Here is a 1,702-nt window from a genome sequence, read left to right on the forward strand (position 1 = left end):
TTAAACATGAATCATTCAAAGAAATTTATAACCCTATTTACATTGTTCCACACGCGTGGCCACTGTCCCTTTGTTGGAACTTGGAAGTTGGATCAACATTTGGCCTCATTTATTTGTATTTGTATTTGTATTGAAGCTTTTAATCTTAAAATATTCACATTTAAGTCAATAAATACATTTATTTTTTAGGTCTAAATTTTAATTATTAAATGTGTTTTTTAAAATTTGTTAAACTATTTAATGGGTCTGAATACATTTCAATGATTAAACTTTATAACAATATCTTAATATTCAAATGTAGATTCAGATTCATTGTTACTCCCTCCGGTCCAAAATAATATAGGATTTATCTTCTAAAAGTTGGTCCAAAATAATCGAGATTTCAGTCTATTAAGAGGGTATTTTATTCTTTTTTCCAATTTACCCTTGACACATTCTTAATTCAATGAACAAATTTAATGCTTGTTATTGTTTCAAAGCCCCTCTTAAGGGTATCTTAGTCATCACACCTCTTAATTTTTAAGAGTAAATATATTCCTTAATCTATGTGTCCAAGTCTATAACCTCAATTATTTTGGACCGGAGGGAGTATTAATTAAACTAGACCTGAAATACTATGTTGTGTGTAATTACTACTGCCCTACCAGTAATTGTCCATCGGTCCCCAAGTTCACACACACCTTAATTAATGACATTGATGGAAAAAATTTGTATAAATATTTACACTAGAAATTGATTTTTTCATTGTCTGATCTTCCTTTTTCCTTTGTCTTCCCCGAAATAGAAATATTTAAAAGGAAAACAAGCTAAGCCCACCGCACTTTCTTGAATTTTCTCTACCATTTAGTACTACTTTTTAGCAAGAAACTATAGTGTCGTCAATGGTGTGTTTTTGTTTTCTGGTGGATCAGAAGAGAGTAATGAAAAAGACTAAACCAGTAGCCGGTTCCTGTTCCAGATGTGGCTATAGTGCTCATGTTGCTGATATGTGTACGTTAACCAGATTTTGTAATATACCTTTTTATTGGAGATCTTGGAAGGCTATTGTCTGTTGTTTCTGTGGCGCCATTCTCAAGTCTTACACATAACCATTAATTCCTTTCTCTTCGATTGTTATATGTGTAATATTTATGTGTACCTTCGCACTTAACTTCAGTAATATTGTTCTAAATAATACAAAATCCTGATGATCAAAAGGGGTTCAATTGAATCTCTCCGCTGAATAATATATTTTGCATCATGAGTAACGACTTGTTCTATGTGTATACATATTATATATATGAACTATTGAATTCTATAAAAAAAGAAGTTTCAAGTTTACTCCCTACGGTTTAAAAAGAGTGTCCACTTAGACTTTATTTTTTTGTTAAAAAAATTGTCCACTTACCAAATCAATAAAGAATTAACCTTAACTTTTCATATTTGTCCTTGTTAAGTGTTAAGAAACAAAATCTCAATACCTATTTAATTAGGGATAATTTAGTCAAACCTATTTTTGCCTAGAAATTAGTAGTATTTTCTTAAGGAATGTGCAGATGGATAAGTAGATACTCTTTTTGAACCAGAGGGAGTAATGTCTAGTGTCCATTAAAAATTGTTTTCAGTCGAAGGTTCAAACCCAAGTGTGACGTTTCAGCGTCTTTTTAAATTCCCTTACTAGAATTCATGGTTCTGTTGCTGATGGGAGTGAAGCAGAGAAGAG

At 31.3% G+C, this 1,702-nt stretch overlaps 1 protein-coding gene across 1 annotated transcript; it reads left to right on the top strand.

Moving 5' to 3' along the window:
• Positions 1–729: 729 nt before the first annotated feature.
• LOC132638603 (uncharacterized) lies at positions 730–1,243 on the top strand. The gene has a single exon (XM_060355427.1). The coding sequence runs from the start codon at positions 882–884 to the stop codon at positions 1,086–1,088; it is 207 nt and encodes a 68-aa protein (XP_060211410.1). The 5' UTR covers positions 730–881; the 3' UTR covers positions 1,089–1,243.
• The last annotated feature ends 459 nt before the right edge of the window (positions 1,244–1,702 follow it).

This window comes from Lycium barbarum, chromosome 4 (genome assembly GCF_019175385.1).
Source record: "Lycium barbarum isolate Lr01 chromosome 4, ASM1917538v2, whole genome shotgun sequence".
Classification (NCBI taxonomy): Eukaryota; Viridiplantae; Streptophyta; class Magnoliopsida; order Solanales; family Solanaceae; genus Lycium; species Lycium barbarum.

Excerpts from the sequence above, each read along its gene's own strand:
- LOC132638603 (XM_060355427.1), top strand. The coding sequence starts at position 882 with ATGGTGTGTTTTTGTTTTCTGGTGGATCAGAAGAGAGTAATGAAAAAG.